At 52.9% G+C, this 22,656-nt stretch overlaps 1 protein-coding gene across 2 annotated transcripts in view; it reads right to left on the minus strand.

Moving 5' to 3' along the window:
• The window catches only part of FANK1 (fibronectin type III and ankyrin repeat domains 1), a 93,392-nt gene that overhangs the window by 17,199 nt on the left and 53,537 nt on the right, over positions 1-22,656 (minus strand). For both annotated transcript variants that reach the window (XM_072130829.1, XM_072130828.1), the window contains exon 5: positions 19,515-19,589. In XM_072130829.1, coding sequence (XP_071986930.1) covers positions 19,515-19,589 — 75 coding nt within the window. The remainder of the gene's footprint in view (positions 1-19,514; positions 19,590-22,656) is intronic.

Consider the following 22,656-nt stretch of genomic DNA (forward strand, 5'->3'; position numbering starts at 1 on the left):
ATGGGGGGCATCTGCTCCAATTACATAACAACCCCCACCCCTGCCCATACCGCTATACACTGCCAGTAATGGGGGCATCTGCTCCAAATACATAACAACCCCCACCCCTGCCCATACCGCTATACACTGCCAGTAATGGGGGCATCTGCTCCAATTACATAACAACCCCCCCCCTGCCCATACCGCTATACACTGCCAGTAATGGGGGCATCTGCTCCAAATACATAACAACCCCCACCCCTGCCCATACCGCTATACACTGCCAGTAATGGGGGCATCTGCTCCAATTACATAACAACCCCCACCCCTGTACATACGGCTATACACTGCCAGTAATGGGGGCATCTGCTCCAATTACATAACAACCCCCACCCCTGCCCATACCGCTATACACTGCCAGTAATGGGGGGCATCTGCTCCAAATACATAACAACCCCCACCCCTGTACATACGGCTATACACTGCCAGTAATGGGGGGCATCTGCTCCAAATACATAACAACCCCCACCCCTGCCCATACCGCTATACACTGCCAGTAATGGGGGCATCTGCTCCAATTACATAACAACCCCCACCCCTGCCCATACCGCTATACACTGCCAGTAATGGGGGGCATCTGCTCCAAATACATAACAACCCCCACCCCTGCTCATACCGCTATACACTGCCAGTAATGGGGGGCATCTGCTCCAATTACATAACAACCCCCACCCCTGCTCATACCGCTATACACAGCCAGTAATGGGGGGCATCTGCTCCAATTACATAACAACCCCCACCCCTGCCCATACCGCTATACACTGCCAGTAATGGGGGGCATCTGCTCCAATTACATAACAACCCCCACCCCTGCTCATACCGCTATACACTGCCAGTAATGGGGGGCATCTGCTCCAAATACATAACCCCCACCCCTGCCCATACCGCTATACACTGCCAGTAATGGGGGCATCTGCTCCAAATACATAACAACCCCCACCCCTGCCCATACCACTATACACTGCCAGTAATGGGGGGCATCTGCTCCAATTACATAACAACCTCCACCCCTGCCCATACCACTATACACTGCCAGTAATGGGGGGCATCTGCTCCAATTACATAACAACCCCCACCCCTGCCCATACCGCTATACACTGCCAGTAATGGGGGGCATCTGCTCCAATTACATAACAACCCCCACCCCTGCTCATACCGCTATACACTGCCAGTAATGGGGGGCATCTGCTCCAATTACATAACAACCCCCACCCCTGCCCATACCGCTATACACTGCCAGTAATGGGGGGCATCTGCTCCAATTACATAACAACCCCCACCCCTGCTCATACCGCTATACACTGCCAGTAATGGGGGGCATCTGCTCCAATTACATAACAACCCCCACCCCTGCCCATACCGCTATACACTGCCAGTAATGGGGGGCATCTGCTCCAATTACATAACAACCCCCACCCCTGCCCATACCGCTATACACTGCCAGTAATGGGGGGCATCTGCTCCAAATACATAACAACCCCCACCCCTGCCCATACCGCTATACACTGCCAGTAATGGGGGCATCTGCTCCAATTACATAACAACCCCCACCCCTGCCCATACCGCTATACACTGCCAGTAATGGGGGGCATCTGCTCCAATTACATAACAACCCCCCCCCTACCCATACCGCTATACACTGCCAGTAATGGGGGCATCTGCTCCAATTACATAACAACCCCCACCCCTGCCCATACCGCTATACACTGCCAGTAATGGGGGGCATCTGCTCCAATTACATAACAACCCCCACCCCTGCCCATACCGCTATACACTGCCAGTAATGGGGGGCATCTGCTCCAATTACATAACAACCCCCACCCCTGCCCATACCGCTATACACTGAAAGTAATGGGGGGCATCTGCTCCAATTACATAACAACCCCCACCCCTGCCCATACCGCTATACACTGCCAGTAATGGGGGGCATCTGCTCCAATTACATAACAACCCCCACCCCTGCCCATACCGCTATACACTGCCAGTAATGGGGGGCATCTGCTCCAATTACATAACAACCCCCACCCCTGCCCATACCGCTATACACAGCCAGTAATGGGGGGCATCTGCTCCAATTACATAACAACCCCCCCCCCTGCCCATACCGCTATACACTGCCAGTAATGGGGGGCATCTGCTCCAAATACATAACAACCCCCACCCCTGCCCATACCGCTATACACTGCCAGTAATGGGGGGCATCTGCTCCAATTACATAACAACGCCCCCCCCCCCTGACCATACCGCTATACACTGCCAGTAATGGGGGCATCTGCTCCAATTACATAACAACCCCCACCCCTGCACATACCGCTATACACTGCCAGTAATGGGGGGCATCTGCTCCAAATACATAACAACCCCCACCCCTGCCCATACCGCTATACACAGCCAGTAATGGGGGGCATCTGCTCCAAATACATAACAACCCCCACCCCTGCCCATACCGCTATACACTGCCAGTAATGGGGGCATCTGCTCCAAATACATAACAACCCCTGCCCATACCGCTATACACTGCCAGTAATGGGGGGCATCTGCTCCAATTACATAACAACCCCCACCCCTGCCCATACCGCTATACACTGCCAGTAATGGGGGGCATCTGCTCCAATTACATAACAACCCCCACCCCTGCCCATACCGCTATACACTGCCAGTAATGGGGGGCATCTGCTCCAAATACATAACAACCCCCACCCCTGCCCATACCGCTATACACTGCCAGTAATGGGGGGCATCTGCTCCAATTACATAATAACCCCCACCCCTGCCCATACCGCTATACACTGCCAGTAATGGGGGGCATCTGCTCCAATTACATAACAACCCCCACCCCTGCCCATACCGCTATACACTGCCAGTAATGGGGGGCATCTGCTCCAAATACATAACAACCCCCACCCCTGCCCATACCGCTATACACTGCCAGTAATGGGGGGCATCTGCTCCAATTACATAACAACCCCCACCCCTGCCCATACCGCAATACACTGCCAGTAATGGGGGGCATCTGCTCCAATTACATAACCCCCACCCCTGCCCATACCGCTATACACTGCCAGTAATGGGGGGCATCTGCTCCAATTACATAACAACCCCCACCCCTGCCCATACCGCTATACACTGCCAGTAATGGGGGGCATCTGCTCCAAATACATAACAACCCCCACCCCTGCCCATACCGCTATACACTGCCAGTAATGGGGGGCATCTGCTCCAATTACATAACAACCCCCACCCCTGCCCATACCGCAATACACTGCCAGTAATGGGGGGCATCTGCTCCAATTACATAACCCCCACCCCTGCCCATACCGCTATACACTGCCAGTAATGGGGGGCATCTGCTCCAATTACATAACAACCCCCACCCCTGCTCATACCGCTATACACAGCCAGTAATGGGGGGCATCTGCTCCAATTACATAACAACCCCCACCCCTGCTCATACCGCTATGCACTGCCAGTAATGGGGGCATCTGCTCCAAATACATAACAACCCCCACCCCTGCCCATACCGCTATACACAGCCAGTAATGAGGACATCTGCTCCAAATACATAACAACCCCCACCCCTGCCCATACCGCTATACACTGCCAGTAATGGGGGGAATCTGCTCCAATTACATAACAACCCCCACCCCTGCCCATACCGCTATACACTGCCAGTAATGGGGGGCATCTGCTCCAATTACATAACAACCCCCACCCCTGCCCATACCGCTATACACTGCCAGTAATGGGGGGCATCTGCTCCAAATACATTACAACCCCCCCCCCACTGACCATACCGCTATACACAGCCAGTAATGGGGGCATCTGCTCCAATTACATAACAACCCCCACCCCTGCTCATACCGCTATACACTGCCAGTAATGGGGGGCATCTGCTCCAATTACATAACAACCCCCACCCCTGCCCATACCGCTATACACTGCCAGTAATGGGGGCATCTGCTCCAAATACATAATAACCCCCTCCCCATGCCCATACCGCTATACACTGCCAGTAATGGGGGCATCTGCTCCAATTACATAACAACCCCCCCCCCTCTGCCCATACCGCTATACACTGCCAGTAATGGAGGGCATCTGCTCCAATTACATAACAACCCCCCCCCCTGCCCATACCGCTATACACTGCCAGTAATGGGGGCATCTGCTCCAAATACATAATAACCCCCCCCCCATGCCCATACCGCTATACACTGCCAGTAATGGGGGGCATCTGCTCCAATTACATAACAACCCCCACCCCTGCCCATACCGCTATACACTGCCAGTAATGGGGGGCATCTGCTCCAATTACATAACAACCCCCACCCCTGCCCATACCGCTATACACTGCCAGTAATGGAGGGCATCTGCTCCAATTACATAACAACCCCCCCCCTGCCCATACCGCTATACACTGCCAGTAATGGGGGCATCTGCTCCAAATACATAACAACCCCCCCCCCCTCTGCCCATACCGCTATACACTGCCAGTAATGGGGGCATCTGCTCCAATTACATAACAACCCCCACCCCTGCCCATACCGCTATACACAGCCAGTAATGGGGGGCATCTGCTCCAATTACATAACAACCCCCACCCCTGCTCATACCGCTATACACTGCCAGTAATGGGGGGCATCTTCTCCAAATACATAACAACCCCCACCCCTGCCCATACCGCTATACACTGCCAGTAATGGGGGGCATCTGCTCCAAATACATAACAACCCCCACCCCTGCCCATACCGCTATACACTGCCAGTAATGAGGGCATCTGCTCCAAATACATAACAACCCCCACCCCTGCCCATACCGCTATACACTGCCAGTAATGGGGGGCATCTGCTCCAATTACATAACAACCCCCACCCCTGCCCATACCGCTATACACTGCCAGTAATGGGGGCATCTGCTCCAAATACATAACAACCCCCACCCCTGCCCATACCGCTATACACTGCCAGTAATGGGGGCATCTGCTCCAATTACATAACAACCCCCACCCCCTGCCCATACCGCTATACACTGCCAGTAATGGGGGCATCTGCTCCAAATAGATAACACCCCCCCCCCTGACCATACCGCTATACACAGCCAGTAATGGGGGGCATCTGCTCCAAATACATAACAACCCCCCCCCCCCTGCCCATACCGCTATACACTGCCAGTAATGGGGGGCATCTACTCCAATTACATAACAACCCCCACCCCTGCCAATACCGATATACACTGCCAGTAATGGGGGCATCTGCTCCAAATACATAACAACCCCCACCCCTGCCCATACCGCTATACACTGCCAGTAATGGGGGGCATCTGCTCCAAATACATAACAACCCCCACCCCTGCCCATACCGCTATACACTGCCAGTAATGGGGGGCATCTGCTCCAAATACATAACAACCCCCACCCCTGCTCCTACCGCTATACACTGCCAGTAATGGGGGCATCTGCTCCTAATACATAACAACCCCCACCCCTGCCCATACCGCTATACACTGCCAGTAATGGGGGCATCTGCTCCAAATACATAACAACCCCCACCCCTGCCCATACCGCTATACACTGCCAGTAATGGGGGGCATCTGCTCCAATTACATAACAACCCCCCCCCCCCCTGCCCATACCGCTATACACTGCCAGTAATGGGGGGCATCTGCTCCAAATACATAACAACCCCCACCCCTGCCCATACCGCTATACACTGCCAGTAATGGGGGCATCTGCTCCAAATACATAACAACCCCCACCCCTGCCCATACCGCTATACACTGCCAGTAATGGGGGCATCTGCTCCAAATACATAACAACCCCCACCCCTGCCCATACCACTATACACTGCCAGTAATGGGGGCATCTGCTCCTAATACATAACAACCCCCACCCCTGCCCATACCGCTATACACTGCCAGTAATTGGGGCATCTGATCCAAATACATAACAACCCCCACCCCTGCCCATACCGCTATACACTGCCAGTAATGGGGGGCATCTGCTCCAAATACATAACAACCCCCACCCCTGCCCATACCGCTATACACTGCCAGTAATGGGGGGCATCTGCTCCAAATACATAACAACCCCCACCCCTGCTCATACCGCTATACACTGCCAGTAATGGGGGCATCTGCTCCAATTACATAACAACCCCCACCCCTGCCCATACCGCTATACACTGCCAGTAATGGGGGGCATCTGCTCCAAATACATAACAACCCCCACCCCTGCTCATACCGCTATACACTGCCAGTAATGGGGGGCATCTGCTCCAAATACATAACAACCCCCACCCCTGCCCATACCGCTATACACTGCCAGTAATGAGGGCATCTGCTCCAAATACATAACAACCCCCACCCCTGCCCATACCGCTATACACTGCCAGTAATGGGGGGCATCTGCTCCAAATACATAATAACCCCCACCCCTGCCCATACCGCTATACACTGCCAGTAATGGGGGCATCTGCTCCAAATACATAACAACCCCCACCCCTGCTCATACCGCTATACACTGCCAGTAATGAGGGCATCTGCTCCAAATACATAACAACCCCCACCCCTGCCCATACCGCTATACACTGCCAGTAATGGGGGGCATCTGCTCCAAATACATAATAACCCCCACCCCTGCCCATACCGCTATACACTGCCAGTAATGGGGGCATCTGCTCCAAATACATAACAACCCCCACCCCTGCCCATACCGCTATACACTGCCAGTAATAGGGGCATCTGCTCCAAATACATAACAACCCCCACCCCTGCCCATACCGCTATACACTGCCAGTAATGGGGAGCATCTGCTCCAAATACATAACAACCCCCACCCCTGCCCATACCGCTATACACTGCCAGTAATGGGGGCATCTGCTCCAATTACATAACAACCCCCACCCCTGCCCATACAGCTATACACTGCCAGTAATGGGGGCATCTGCTCCAAATACATAACAACCCCCACCCCTGCCCATACCGCTATACACTGCCAGTAATGGGGGCATCTGCTCCAATTACATAACAACCCCCACCCCCTGCCCATACCGCTATACACTGCCAGTAATGGGGGGCATCTGCTCCAATTACATAACAACCCCCACCCCTGCCCATACCGCTATACACTGCCAGTAATGGGGGCATCTGCTCCAAATACATAACAACCCCCACCCCTGCCCATACCGCTATACACAGCCAGTAATGGGGGGCATCTGCTCCAAATACATAACAACCCCCACCCCTGCCCATACCGCTATACACTGCCAGTAATGGGGGGCATCTGCTCCAAATAGATAACAACCCCCCCCCCCTGCCCATACCGCTATACACTGCCAGTAATGGGGGCATCTGCTCCAATTACATAACAACCCCCACCCCCTGCCCATACCGCTATACACTGCCAGTAATGGGGGGCATCTGCTCCAATTACATAACAACCCCCACCCCTGCCCATACCGCTATACACTGCCAGTAATGGGGGCATCTGCTCCAATTATATAACAACCCCCACCCCTGCCCATACCGCTATACACTGCCAGTAATGGGGGGCATCTGCTCCAATTACATAACAACCCCCCCCCCCCCTGCCCATACCGCTATACACTGCCAGTAATGGGGGGCATCTGCTCCAATTACATAACAACCCCCACCCCTGCCCATACCGCTATACACTGCCAGTAATGGGGGGCATCTGCTCCAATTACATAATAACCCCCACCCCTGCCCATACCGCTATACACTGCCAGTAATGGGGGGCATCTGCTCCAATTACATAACAACCCCCACCCCTGCCCATACCGCTATACACTGCCAGTAATGGGGGGCATCTGCTCCAATTACATAATAACCCCCACCCCTGCCCATACCGCTATACACTGCCTGTAATGGGGGCATCTGCTCCAAATAGATAACAACCCCCCACCCCTGCCCATACCGCTATACACTGCCAGTAATGGGGGGCATCTGCTCCAATTACATAACAACCTCCACCCCTGCCCATACCACTATACACTGCCAGTAATGGGGGGCATCTGCTCCAATTACATAACAACCCCCACCCCTGCCCATACCGCTATACACTGCCAGTAATGGGGGGCATCTGCTCCAATTACATAACAACCCCCACCCCTGCCCATACCACTATACACTGCCAGTAATGGGGGGCATCTGCTCCAATTACATAACAACCCCCACCCCTGCCCATACCGCTATACACTGCCAGTAATGGGGGCATCTGCTCCAAATACATAACAACCCCCACCCCTGCTCATACCGCTATACACTGCCAGTAATGGGGGCATCTGCTCCTAATACATAACAACCCCCACCCCTGCCCATACCGCTATACACTGCCAGTAATGGGGGCATCTGCTCCAATTACATAACAACCCCCACCCCCTGCCCATACCGCTATACACTGCCAGTAATGGGGGGCATCTGCTCCAATTACATAACAACCCCCACCCCTGCCCATACCGCTATACACTGCCAGTAATGGGGGCATCTGCTCCAAATACATAACAACCCCCACCCCTGCCCATACCGCTATACACAGCCAGTAATGGGGGGCATCTGCTCCAAATACATAACAACCCCCACCCCTGCCCATACCGCTATACACTGCCAGTAATGGGGGGCATCTGCTCCAAATAGATAACAACCCCCCCCCCCTGCCCATACCGCTATACACTGCCAGTAATGGGGGCATCTGCTCCAATTACATAACAACCCCCACCCCCTGCCCATACCGCTATACACTGCCAGTAATGGGGGGCATCTGCTCCAATTACATAACAACCCCCACCCCTGCCCATACCGCTATACACTGCCAGTAATGGGGGCATCTGCTCCAATTATATAACAACCCCCACCCCTGCCCATACCGCTATACACTGCCAGTAATGGGGGGCATCTGCTCCAATTACATAACAACCCCCCCCCCCTGCCCATACCGCTATACACTGCCAGTAATGGGGGGCATCTGCTCCAATTACATAACAACCCCCACCCCTGCCCATACCGCTATACACTGCCAGTAATGGGGGGCATCTGCTCCAATTACATAATAACCCCCACCCCTGCCCATACCGCTATACACTGCCAGTAATGGGGGGCATCTGCTCCAATTACATAACAACCCCCACCCCTGCCCATACCGCTATACACTGCCAGTAATGGGGGGCATCTGCTCCAATTACATAATAACCCCCACCCCTGCCCATACCGCTATACACTGCCTGTAATGGGGGCATCTGCTCCAAATAGATAACAACCCCCACCCCCTGCCCATACCGCTATACACTGCCAGTAATGGGGGGCATCTGCTCCAATTACATAACAACCTCCACCCCTGCCCATACCACTATACACTGCCAGTAATGGGGGGCATCTGCTCCAATTACATAACAACCCCCACCCCTGCCCATACCGCTATACACTGCCAGTAATGGGGGGCATCTGCTCCAATTACATAACAACCCCCACCCCTGCCCATACCACTATACACTGCCAGTAATGGGGGGCATCTGCTCCAATTACATAACAACCCCCACCCCTGCCCATACCGCTATACACTGCCAGTAATGGGGGCATCTGCTCCAAATACATAACAACCCCCACCCCTGCTCATACCGCTATACACTGCCAGTAATGGGGGCATCTGCTCCTAATACATAACAACCCCCACCCCTGCCCATACCGCTATACACTGCCAGTAATGGGGGGCATCTGCTCCAAATACATAACAACCCCCACCCCTGCTCATACCGCTATACACTGCCAGTAATGGGGGCATCTGCTCCTAATACATAACAACCCCCACCCCTGCCCATACCGCTATACACTGCCAGTAATGGGGGGCATCTGCTCCAATTACATAACAACCCCCACCCCTGCCCATACCGCTATACACTGCCAGTAATGGGGGCATCTGCTCCAATTACATAACAACCCCCACCCCTGCCCATACCGCTATACACTGCCAGTAATGGGGGGCATCTGCTCCAAATACATAACAACCCCCCCCCCTGCCCATACCGCTATACACTGCCAGTAATGGGGGGCATCTGCTCCAATTACATAACAACCCCCACCCCTGCCCATACCGCTATACACTGCCAGTAATGGGGGCATCTGCTCCAAATACATAACAACCCCCACCCCTGCCCATACCGCTATACACTGCCAGTAATGGGGGCATCTGCTCCAAATACATAACAACCCCCACCCCCCCTGCCCATACCGCTATACACTGCCAGTAATGGGGGCATCTGGTCCAAATACATAACAACCCCCACCCCTGCCCATACCGCTATACACTGCCAGTAATGGGGGGCATCTGGTCCAATTACATAACAACCCCCACCCCTGCCCATACCGCTATACACTGCCAGTAATGGGGGGCATCTGCTCCAAATACATAACAACCCCCACCCCTGCCCATACCGCTATACACTGCCAGTAATGAGGGCATCTGCTCCAAATACATAACAACCCCCACCCCTGCCCATACCGCTATACACTGCCAGTAATGGGGGGCATCTGCTCCAATTACATAACAACCCCCACCCCTGCTCATACCGCTATACACTGCCAGTAATGGGGGGCATCTTCTCCAAATACATAACAACCCCCACCCCTGCCCATACCGCTATACACTGCCAGTAATGGGGGGCATCTGCTCCAAATACATAACAACCCCCACCCCTGCCCATACCGCTATACACTGCCAGTAATGAGGGCATCTGCTCCAAATACATAACAACCCCCACCCCTGCCCATACCGCTATACACTGCCAGTAATGGGGGGCATCTGCTCCAATTACATAACAACCCCCACCCCTGCCCATACCGCTATACACTGCCAGTAATGGGGGCATCTGCTCCAAATACATAACAACCCCCACCCCTGCCCATACCGCTATACACTGCCAGTAATGGGGGGCATCTGCTCCAATTACATAACAACCCCCACCCCTGCCCATACCGCTATACACTGCCAGTAATGGGGGCATCTGCTCCAATTACATAACAACCCCCACCCCTGCCCATACCGCTATACACTGCCAGTAATGGGGGCATCTGCTCCAATTACATAACAACCCCCACCCCTGCCCATACCGCTATACACTGCCAGTAATGGGGGCATCTGCTCCAAATAGATAACACCCCCCCCCCCCCTGACCATACCGCTATACACAGCCAGTAATGGGGGGCATCTGTCTGCTCCAAATACATAACAACCCCCCCCCCCCTGCCCATACCGCTATACACTGCCAGTAATGGGGGGCATCTGCTCCAATTACATAACCCCCACCCCTGCCCATACCGCTATACACTGCCAGTAATGGGGGGCATCTGCTCCAATTACATAACAACCCCCCCCCCTGCCCATACCGCTATACACTGCCAGTAATGGGGGGCATCTGCTCCAATTACATAACAACCCCCACCCCTGCCCATACCGCTATACACTGCCAGTAATGGGGGGCATCTGCTCCAAATACATAACAACCCCCACCCCTGCTCCTACCGCTATACACTGCCAGTAATGGGGGCATCTGCTCCTAATACATAACAACCCCCACCCCTGCCCATACCGCTATACACTGCCAGTAATGGGGGCATCTGCTCCAATTACATAACAACCCCCACCCCTGCCCATACAGCTATACACTGCCAGTAATGGGGGCATCTGCTCCAAATACATAACAACCCCCACCCCTGCCCATACCGCTATACACTGCCAGTAATGGGGGCATCTGCTCCAATTACATAACAACCCCCACCCCTGCCCATACCGCTATACACTGCCAGTAATGGGGGCATCTGCTCCAATTACATAACAACCCCCACCCCTGCCCATACCGCTATACACTGCCAGTAATGGGGGGCATCTGCTCCAATTACATAACAACCCCCCCCCCCCCTGCCCATACCGCTATACACTGCCAGTAATGGGGGGCATCTGCTCCAATTACATAACAACCCCCACCCCTGCCCATACCGCTATACACTGCCAGTAATGGGGGGCATCTGCTCCAATTACATAACAACCCCCACCCCTGCCCATACCGCTATACACTGCCAGTAATGGGGGGCATCTGCTCCAAATAGATAACAACCCCCCCCCCCCTGCCCATACCGCTATACACTGCCAGTAATGGGGGGCATCTGCTCCAATTACATAACAACCTCCACCCCTGCCCATACCACTATACACTGCCAGTAATGGGGGGCATCTGCTCCAATTACATAACAACCCCCACCCCTGCCCATACCGCTATACACTGCCAGTAATGGGGGGCATCTGCTCCAATTACATAACAACCCCCACCCCTGCCCATACCGCTATACACTGCCTGTAATGGGGGGCATCTGCTCCAATTACATAACAACCCCCCCCCCTGCCCATACCGCTATACACTGCCAGTAATGGGGGGCATCTGCTCCAATTACATAACAACCCCCACCCCTGCCCATACCGCTATACACTGCCAGTAATGGGGGGCATCTGCTCCAATTACATAACAACCCCCACCCCTGCCCATACCGCTATACACTGCCAGTAATGGGGGCATCTGCTCCAATTACATAACAACCCCCACCCCTGCCCATACCGCTATACACTGCCAGTAATGGGGGGCATCTGCTCCAAATACATAACAACCCCCCCCCTGCCCATACCGCTATACACTGCCAGTAATGGGGGCATCTGCTCCAATTACATAACAACCCCCCCCCTGCACATACCGCTATACACTGCCAGTAATGGGGGCATCTGCTCCAATTACATAACAACCCCCCCCCTGCACATACAGCTATACACTGCCAGTAATGGGGGGCATCTGCTCCAATTACATAACAACCCCCACCCCTGCCCATACCGCTATACACTGCCAGTAATGGGGGCATCTGCTCCAAATACATAACAACCCCCACCCCTGCCCATACCGCTATACACTGCCAGTAATGGGGGGCATCTGCTCCAAATACATAACAACCCCCACCCCTTCCCATACCGCTATACACTGCCAGTAATGGGGGGCATCTGCTCCAAATACATAACAACCCCCACCCCTGCTCATACCACTATACACTGCCAGTAATGGAGGGCATCTGCTCCAATTACATAACAACCCCCACCCCTGCCCATACCGCTATACACTGCCAGTAATGGGGGGCATCTGCTCCAAATACATAACAACCCCCACCCCTGCCCATACCGCTATACACTGCCAGTAATGGGGGGCATCTGCTCCAAATACATAACAACCCCCACCCCTTCCCATACCGCTATACACTGCCAGTAATGGGGGGCATCTGCTCCAAATACATAACAACCCCCACCCCTGCCCATACCGCTATACACTGCCAGTAATGGGGGCATCTTCTCCTAATACATAACAACCCCCACCCCTGCCCATACCGCTATACACTGCCAGTAATGGGGGCATCTGCTCCAAATACATAACAACCCCCACCCCTGCCCATACCGCTATACACTGCCAGTAATGGGGGCATCTGCTCCAAATACATAACAACCCCCCCCCCCCTGCCCATACCGCTATACACTGCCAGTAATGGGGGCATCTGCTCCAAATACATAACAACCCCCACCCCCCCTGCCCATACCGCTATACACTGCCAGTAATGGGGGCATCTGCTCCAAATACATAACAACCCCCACCCCTGCCCATACCGCTATACACTGCCAGTAATGGGGGCATCTGCTCCAAATACATAACAACCCCCACCCCTGCCCATACCGCTATACACTGCCAGTAATGGGGGCATCTGCTCCAAATACATAACAACCCCCACCCCTGCCCATACCGCTATACACTGCCAGTAATGGGGGCATCTGCTCCAAATACATAACAACCCCCACCCCTGCCCATACCGCTATACACTGCCAGTAATGGGGGCATCTGCTCCAAATACATAACAACCCCCACCCCCCTGCCCATACCGCTATACACTGCCAGTAATGGGGGCATCTGGTCCAAATACATAACAACCCCCACCCCTGCCCATACCGCTATACACTGCCAGTAATGGGGGGCATCTGGTCCAATTACATAACAACCCCCACCCCTGCCCATACCGCTATACACTGCCTGTAATGGGGGGCATCTGCTCCAAATAGATAACAACCCCCCCCCCCCCTGCCCATACCGCTATACACTGCCAGTAATGGGGGGCATCTGCTCCAATTACATAACAACCTCCACCCCTGCCCATACCACTATACACTGCCAGTAATGGGGGGCATCTGCTCCAATTACATAACAACCCCCACCCCTGCCCATACCGCTATACACTGCCAGTAATGGGGGGCATCTGCTCCAATTACATAACAACCCCCACCCCTGCCCATACCGCTATACACTGCCTGTAATGGGGGGCATCTGCTCCAATTACATAACAACCCCCCCCCTGCCCATACCGCTATACACTGCCAGTAATGGGGGGCATCTGCTCCAATTACATAACAACCCCCACCCCTGCCCATACCGCTATACACTGCCAGTAATGGGGGGCATCTGCTCCAATTACATAACAACCCCCACCCCTGCCCATACCGCTATACACTGCCAGTAATGGGGGCATCTGCTCCAATTACATAACAACCCCCACCCCTGCCCATACCGCTATACACTGCCAGTAATGGGGGGCATCTGCTCCAAATACATAACAACCCCCCCCCTGCACATACCGCTATACACTGCCAGTAATGGGGGCATCTGCTCCAATTACATAACAACCCCCCCCCTGCACATACCGCTATACACTGCCAGTAATGGGGGCATCTGCTCCAATTACATAACAACCCCCCCCCCTGCACATACAGCTATACACTGCCAGTAATGGGGGGCATCTGCTCCAATTACATAACAACCCCCACCCCTGCCCATACCGCTATACACTGCCAGTAATGGGGGCATCTGCTCCAAATACATAACAACCCCCACCCCTGCCCATACCGCTATACACTGCCAGTAATGGGGGGCATCTGCTCCAAATACATAACAACCCCCACCCCTTCCCATACCGCTATACACTGCCAGTAATGGGGGGCATCTGCTCCAAATACATAACAACCCCCACCCCTGCTCATACCACTATACACTGCCAGTAATGGAGGGCATCTGCTCCAATTACATAACAACCCCCACCCCTGCCCATACCGCTATACACTGCCAGTAATGGGGGGCATCTGCTCCAAATACATAACAACCCCCACCCCTGCCCATACCGCTATACACTGCCAGTAATGGGGGGCATCTGCTCCAAATACATAACAACCCCCACCCCTTCCCATACCGCTATACACTGCCAGTAATGGGGAGCATCTGCTCCAAATACATAACAACCCCCACCCCTGCCCATACCGCTATACACTGCCAGTAATGGGGGCATCTTCTCCTAATACATAACAACCCCCACCCCTGCCCATACCGCTATACACTGCCAGTAATGGGGGCATCTGCTCCAAATACATAACAACCCCCACCCCTGCCCATACCGCTATACACTGCCAGTAATGGGGGCATCTGCTCCAAATACATAACAACCCCCCCCCCCCCTGCCCATACCGCTATACACTGCCAGTAATGGGGGCATCTGCTCCAAATACATAACAACCCCCACCCCCCCTGCCCATACCGCTATACACTGCCAGTAATGGGGGCATCTGCTCCAAATACATAACAACCCCCACCCCTGCCCATACCGCTATACACTGCCAGTAATGGGGGCATCTGCTCCAAATACATAACAACCCCCACCCCTGCCCATACCGCTATACACTGCCAGTAATGGGGGCATCTGCTCCAAATACATAACAACCCCCACCCCTGCCCATACCGCTATACACTGCCAGTAATGGGGGCATCTGCTCCAAATACATAACAACCCCCACCCCTGCCCATACCGCTATACACTGCCAGTAATGGGGGCATCTGCTCCAAATACATAACAACCCCCACCCCCCCTGCCCATACCGCTATACACTGCCAGTAATGGGGGCATCTGGTCCAAATACATAACAACCCCCACCCCTGCCCATACCGCTATACACTGCCAGTAATGGGGGGCATCTGGTCCAAATACATAACAACCCCCACCCCTGCCCATACCGCTATACACTGCCAGTAATGGGGGCATCTGCTCCAATTACATAACAACCCCCACCCCTGCCCATACCGCTATACACTGCCAGTAATGGGGGCATCTGCTCCAAATACATAACAACCCCCACCCCTGCCCATACCGCTATACACTGCCAGTAATGGGGGCATCTGCTCCAAATACATAACAACCCCCACCCCTGCCCATACCGCTATACACTGCCAGTAATGGGGGCATCTGCTCCAAATACATAACAACCCCCACCCCCCTGCCCATACCGCTATACACTGCCAGTAATGGGGGCATCTGGTCCAAATACATAACAACCCCCACCCCTGCCCATACCGCTATACACTGCCAGTAATGGGGGGCATCTGGTCCAAATACATAACAACCCCCACCCCTGCCCATACCGCTATACACTGCCAGTAATGGGGGGCATCTGCTCCAAATACATAACAACCCCCACCCCTGCCCATACCGCTATACACTGCCAGTAATGAGGGCATCTGCTCCAAATACATAACAACCCCCACCCCTGCCCATACCGCTATACACTGCCAGTAATGGGGGCATCTGCTCCAAATACATAACAACCCCCACCCCTGCCCATACCGCTATACACTGCCAGTAATGGGGGCATCTGCTCCAAATACATAACAACCCCCACCCCTGCCCATACCGCTATACACTGCCAGTAATGGGGGCATCTGCTCCAAATACATAACAACCCCCACCCCTGCCCATACCGCTATACACTGCCAGTAATGGGGGCATCTGCTCCAAATACATAACAACCCCCACCCCTGCCCATACCGCTATACACTGCCAGTAATGGGGGGCATCTGCTCCAATTACATAACAACCCCCACCCCTGCCCATACCGCTATACACTGCCAGTAATGGGGGGCATCTGCTCCAAATAGATAACAACCCCCACCCCTGCCCATACCGCTATACACTGCCAGTAATGGGGGGCATCTGCTCCAAATAGATAACAACCCCCACCCCTGCCCATACCGCTATACACTGCCAGTAATGGGGGCATCTTCTCCTAATACATAACAACCCCCACCCCTGCCCATACCGCTATACACTGCCAGTAATGGGGGCATCTGCTCCAAATACATAACAACCCCCACCCCTGCCCATACCGCTATACACTGCCAGTAATGGGGGCATCTGCTCCAATTACATAACAACCCCAACCCCTGCTCATACCGCTATACACTGCCAGTAATGGGGGGCATCTGCTCCAATTACATAACAACCCCCACCCCTGCCCATACCGCTATACACTGCCAGTAATGGGGGCATCTGCTCCAATTACATAACAACCCCCACCCCTGCCCATACCGCTATACACTGCCAGTAATGGGGGGCATCTGCTCCAATTACATAACAACCCCCACCCATGCCCATACCGCTATACACTGCCAGTAATGGGGGCATCTGCTCCAATTACATAACAACCCCCACCCATGCCCATACCGCTATACACTGCCAGTAATGGGGGGCATCTGCTCCAATTACATAACAACCCCCACCCCTGCCCATACCGCTATACACTGCCAGTAATGAGGGCATCTGCTCCAATTACATAACAACCCCCCCCCTGGCCATACCGCTATACACTGCCAGTAATGGGGGGCATCTGCTCCAAATACATAATAACCCCCACCCCTGCCCATACCGCTATACAGTGCCAGTAATGGGGGGCATCTGCTCCAAATACATAACAACCCCCCCCCCACCCATACCGCTATACACTGCCAGTAATGGGGGGCATCTGCTCCAATTACATAACAACCCCCCCCCCGCCCATACCGCTATACACTGCCAGTAATGGGGGCATCTGCTCCAATTACATAACAACCCCCCCCCTGCCCATACCGCTATACACTGCCAGTAATGGGGGCATCTGCTCCAAATACATAACAACCCCCACCCCTGCCCATACCGCTATACACAGCCAGTAATGAGGGCATCTGCTCCAAATACATAACAACCCCCCCCCCCCTGCCCATACCGCTATACACTGCCAGTAATGGGGGGCATCTGCTCCAATTACATAACAACCCCCCCTGCCCATACCGCTATACACTGCCAGTAATGGGGGGCATCTGCTCCAAATACATAACAACCCCCCCCCCCCTGCCCATACCGCTATACACTGCCAGTAATGGGGGGCATCTGCTCCAATTACATAACAACCCCCACCCCTGCCCATACCGCTATACACAGCCAGTAATGGGGGGCATCTGCTCCAATTACATAACAACCCCCCCCCCCCCTGCCCATACCGCTATACACTGCCAGTAATGGGGGTATCTGCTCCAAATACATAACAACCCCCCCCCCCCCTGCCCATACCGCTATACACTGCCAGTAATGGGGGCATCTGCTCCAAATAGATAACAACCCCCACCCCTGCCCATACCGCTATACACTGCCAGTAATGGGGGCATCTGCTCCAAATACATAACAACCCCCACCCCCTGCCCATACCGCTATACACTGCCAGTAATGGGGGCATCTGCTCCAATTACATAACAACCCCCACCCCTGCCCATACCGCTATACACTGCCAGTAATGGGGGCATCTGCTCCAATTACATAACAACCCCCACCCCTGCCAACACCGCTATACACTGCCAGAAATGGGGGCATCTGCTCCAATTACATAAGCACCCCCACCCCTACCCATACCGCTATACACAGCCAGTAATGGGGGCATCTGCTCCAAATACATAACAACCTCCACCCCTGCCCATACCGCTATACACTGCCAGTAATGGGGGGCATCTGCTCCAATTACATAACAACCCCCACCCCTGCCCATACCGCTATACACTGCCAGTAATGGGGGCATCTGCTCCAATTACATAACAACCCCCACCCCTGCCCATACCGCTATACACTGCCAGTAATGGGGGCATCTGCTCCAATTACATAACAACCCCCACCCCTGCCCATACCGCTATACACTGCCAGTAATGGGGGCATCTGCTCCAATTACATAACAACCCCCACCCCTGCCCATACCGCTATACACTGCCAGTAATGGGGGCATCTGCTCCAATTACATAACAACCCCCACCCCTGCCCATACCGCTATACACTGCCAGTAATGGGGGGCATCTGCTCCAATTACATAACAACCCCCACCCCTGCCCATACCGCTATACACTGCCAGTAATAGGATTACAACCCCCCCCCCCCGCCTGTATATATACTGCCAGTACACCCCCCCCCCCTGTATATACACAGACGTCTCCTGAGCAATGCGAATTCCAGCACAAGAAGCTCCTGGCGCAGAGAAGTGACAAGAAACAAACAATTTCCACCTGAGAAATCCCTTCTGTGCGGCCATCATCAGCGCAGTGAAGCCCAGTTTGTCGGGAATATCGGTCTTCACGTGTCTGCAGTGGGGAAAAGAGCAGATTAGAAACAAACTTAATAAAGTGAAAAAATAAATACTTTCATTTAATGTCAATGTCCTGGTCACATCCTACCACTACAGTGATCAGTACCCCAAGGATAAGGAATTAATCCTGTACAAGGTGACTACAGGGTTAAAACCATCCATTTGCCTCAGGATAGACCAAATCACATCCCTGGGGTCCAGCTCTCAGGTCTCAAGAAACCCCTTTGTTTATGGGGTACAGCGGCACACGCCATCAGTAGTGGCTGTGCCTGGTATTGCACTTCAGGACCATTGACATCAATTGGACTTCTCCACTCTGAGATGCAATACCAAAGACAGCCACAGATAGCACTACCGAGTCATTCCTGCTAAACCATGAAGAGGAGGCTGCACTCACTATTCATCCAGAGTAATATTATACCCCAGAGCTGCACTCACTATTCATCCAGAGTAATATTATACCCCAGAGCTGCACTCACTATTCATCCAGAGTAATATTATACCCCAGAGCTGCACTCACTATTCATCCAGAGTAATATTATACCCCAGAGCTGCACTCACTATTCATCCAGAGTAATATTATACCCCAGAGATGCACTCACTATTCATCCAGACTAATATCCTGTATTATACTCCAGAGCTGCACTCACTATTCATCCAGAGTAATATCCTTTATTATACTCCAGAGCTGCACTCACTATTCATCCAGAGTAATAACCTGTATTATACTCCAGAGCTGCACTCACTATTCTGCTGCTGGTGCAGTCACTGTGTACATACATGACATTACTTATCCTGTACTGATCCTGAGTTACATCCTGTATTATACTCCAGAGCTGCACTCACTATTCTGCTGCTGGTGCAGTCACTGTGTACATACATGACATTACTTATCCTGTACTGATCCTGAGTTACATCCTGTATTATACTCCAGAGCTGCACTCACTATTCTGCTGCTGGTGCAGTCACTGTGTACATACATGACATTACTTATCCTGTACTGATCCTGAGTTACATCCTGTAAATCTTTTATTTTATATAAAAGTGAAAAACATAACAATAATAAACATAAATAAAGCCATAACTTCTGGCAAAAGAATTACAAAAGAACAAATATAAACGAAAATAAACTTACAAAACCTCCTGGCCCAGTCACACACACACCACACACTCAGCATGAAAACAAACAAAACCTTCACCCAGTCCCACCACCTAATTTTTTTTTTTTTTTTTTTTTTTATATATCGAAATACACAGCAAAATACACATAAATAAATAAACAATAAATAAACACAGAAATAACAATGAATATAACGGAAATAACATTAACATTAAATAACAATAAATATAACTAACTAAATCCCACGCCCATCACCCTCCCCCCCCCAGACACTGGTCTAACGTCCAAAGTTCACGCTATATAGTCCAGACCAGTGCCCAGGATCGTATAGTCCAAGTCCCGTCCACCCCCCTCCCAACCTAACACCCTAACACCAACACCCTAAAACCAACCACCTATATACACATTAACTATAACTACATAAATACACACTGTACACAAAATACAAACACATTAAACATATCAACATATAACAAACCAACCACATGAAGCCCAGGATCGGCGCCTGCAAGCCCTACATCACTATAACCTCAGATACAAAACAAAAATCTACAGTGTCAGCTTCAGCCCAACACCAGGAGAGGAGATGACAGACTAAGGGACACTAAAGGAGAACCCCCTCCAAAGGAGAGAGGCCCTCCCCGTGCCCAGCCTCTCATACTCCAGAGAGCGCACCTTCACCAGGTCACCCAGAATGTTCCTAACCACCTCATCCACCGGGAGGATTTTACGCTGCGTCGATACTAAACACCGTGCGTTCCACGTGTGGTACCTGACCACTAGGCTAACTAGGAATAACGTGCAGCGGTCCCGGCCACCCAGGCCTCTGAATGCTCCATAGGCCCACTCCGCATAGGAGAGACCGGCCAACCCGGGCCAATGGATGGAAGCGCCCACCCGGTTGTACACCTCTGTGTTAAAGGGGCACTGAAGCAGGAAGTGGTCCATGCACTCCAGCAGGCCACCGCACTCCTCCCGGGGACAACCCCTTTCCTCAGAGCTCCTACACTTCAGATTGTCCCTCACACACAGCTTTCCATGGAAGCAGCGCCAAGTCAAGTCCCAAAACTTCAAGGGGATCCGGATAGAATTCAATAAACTCAAACCCACCCCAAGATCCCGACTTGGGCAATCCCTGAGGGCCAGAGGCTTCTGGAAATGGGTCAACAGAACCCTCTTGTCAAGGAGTTTCCTCGACATGGTCCTGATCTCCCACATTCCCAGACCCCACCGGCGAATCACCTTCAGAACCGGGGTAGCGTAAGCCGGAAGATGCCCATGCGGTGTACGGAGATCCTTCACTTGTCCTCCTGTCTCCCATTCCTGGAAGAAAGGCCGAAACCATCCCCTGCAGGAGTATACCCACGGAGGAGCCCTCTCTTTCCAGAGGTTTGCAACATTGATCTTAAGAAAGGTATTCACTAGGAACACCACAGGGTTGACCATACACAACCCTCCTTGTCTCCTCGTGCGGTAAGTAACCTCCCTCTTGATAAGGTTCAGCCTATTCCCCCATAACAGCTGGAAGAACAGACTGTAGACCCAGAGAGTCCAGAGGGGTTCTGGCAACATGCACACACTGCCCAGATATATCAGCAATGGGAGCAGGTAAGTTTTGATCAGATTAACCCTTTCTCTGAGGGTCAAAGACCAACCCTTCCACTGGTCCACCCTCTGAGCGGCGATCTTAAGCCTGCCGTCCCAGTTTTGCATGGGGTAATCCCCCTGGCCAAATTCGATGCCGAGAACATTGGCAGAGTCTTGGGGCCCTGGAAGAGTGTCCGGGAGATCAAAGCCTGGACCTCCCTCTCCCAGCCAGAGACTCTCACACTTATCCCGGTTGATCTTGGACCCAGAAGCCTCTGAGTAGCGGTCAACCTCTGACATCACCCATTGCGCCTCCCCTCTCGAGGACACAAAAACAGTGACGTCATCGGCATAC

This window comes from Engystomops pustulosus, chromosome 11, assembly GCF_040894005.1.
Source record: "Engystomops pustulosus chromosome 11, aEngPut4.maternal, whole genome shotgun sequence".
NCBI classification, from domain to species: domain Eukaryota; kingdom Metazoa; phylum Chordata; class Amphibia; order Anura; family Leptodactylidae; genus Engystomops; species Engystomops pustulosus.